The sequence below is a fragment of the Orycteropus afer genome, unplaced genomic scaffold (genome assembly GCF_000298275.1).
Source record: "Orycteropus afer afer isolate SDZICR_OR568_19922 unplaced genomic scaffold, OryAfe1.0 scaffold00196, whole genome shotgun sequence".
In the NCBI taxonomy this organism is placed as follows: Eukaryota; Metazoa; Chordata; class Mammalia; order Tubulidentata; family Orycteropodidae; genus Orycteropus; species Orycteropus afer.
Window position 1 is genome coordinate 2,401,442 of NW_006921783.1, and position 1,541 is coordinate 2,402,982.

Below are 1,541 nucleotides of genomic sequence, written 5' to 3' on the forward strand. Positions count from 1 at the left end.
GAAGGAAGGTTGGGCAATCCTACTTCCGTAGTGATACTGTCTCGGAAACCCAAGGAGGGGTCGCTATGAGTCAGGTTTGACTCGACGGCACATAACAACAACAATAATCATTTTAGTACAACAGTTACTTTGTTAGCTAGGGATAGGATTAAAAGCTTTTGAATTTTTGTGTTCATAGGTGATCAAATATTTTCGGAAGAGTCTGTCCATGCAATAAAAGGAGAAAAAAATGTGATTTCCAGATCCACAAGCCCAACGTTCAACAAACAAGCAATGAGAGTCAGTTGGTCAAGCGTTCCTTCTTTTGGACAGTATCTGCCTGGTAAAATGCTGACTGCAACACCAGAGGTCAGAAAGTCAGAGGATGGTACCTCCATTACTTCTACTATCAAAATAGAAAAGATGGAAAATAAAACTCTTTTACCATTCACTGATAAATGTAACTCTTCATCTCTGACTGTAAACACATCACTTGGGCCATGCCCTCAAACAGAAACCATTATTTCACCAATAAAGATTGGTGCTGCTTTTGCCAAAATAAATCATTCCACACACCTGCTCTGCTGTGAAGAAACCTTAGATCCGGACATCAAAATGTCTGTAGTAAGTAAAGAAGCTAAACTTTCCACTTCAAATCGAGATTTTGAAACAGAAGCAGAAGATGAATCTATCTATTTTACACCTGAACTTTATGATCCTGAAGATGTAGATGAAGAGATAAATGAACTAGTTGGAACAGATAGAGGCAGTAGATTGGCTAATAATTCAAATTACAGTTAGTTGAAGACCTTTTTGAAAATAGAACTATGAAAGGAGTGGATTCAGTCAGCACAAATGAGAGCTGAGGATTGCAAACACAAAGTTGAATAGAATCATACATATTGAAGAAAGTAAAGTTAGTAACATTGGTGATAATATAAAAACAGCTAATCTTAGAAAAACTCATGGAACAGATACAAAGAACTTTTAACAGACTCCTTCCAAAAATAAAGGTGTGTTCCTGATATTAGGTAATGGTACTTAACTGTTAAGCTGCAAAAATCATGCTTATATATTAAACTATAATGTAAATACTGATTTCTACACTGGGTAAGGGGTTTAATTTTTTCAAAATTCGGTTATTTTTCTTTCTAATTCATTGTCATCAGATTTTCAAATTTGATTTTATGATTGCAGATATGTTTTACTATTCTTGAGTTTTGACAGAGTGATTCATACAAAATAATTTCCTCCATTAAGTCTTCAACAAACACAATGTAAAATTAATAAGACAGAAAGATTAGCATTTCCTAGAGCAGAATAGATTTCACAAAAGTATTTGTTGTATTTTGTAGTCCCCTTCATTCATTTTCATACATATATAAAAATTAATAGTCTAATCTAGTCACACATAGTCATGTTTCACTACAGATTTTACCCTAAATCAGTCTGAATATTTTTAGAAATCAAACTTTGTCTCGAAAAATTTCCCTTTTAAACTAGGCCTATTTATAAGTAACAAAGCATCATGAATTTTTCAAATGTTTGTTTTTTTGGGTTTT

General features: G+C 33.4%; 1 protein-coding gene across 1 annotated transcript in view; it reads left to right on the forward strand.

Annotated features, from left to right (window-relative positions):
* BRIP1 (BRCA1 interacting helicase 1) overlaps positions 1-1,024 on the forward strand; it is a 307,450-nt gene extending 306,426 nt beyond the window's left edge. The window contains 4 exon segments of the mRNA XM_007947924.2: positions 179-772; positions 775-830; positions 832-857; positions 859-1,024. Of these exon segments, the coding sequence (XP_007946115.2) occupies positions 179-772; positions 775-830; positions 832-857; positions 859-1,024 (842 nt within the window).
* The last annotated feature ends 517 nt before the right edge of the window (positions 1,025-1,541 follow it).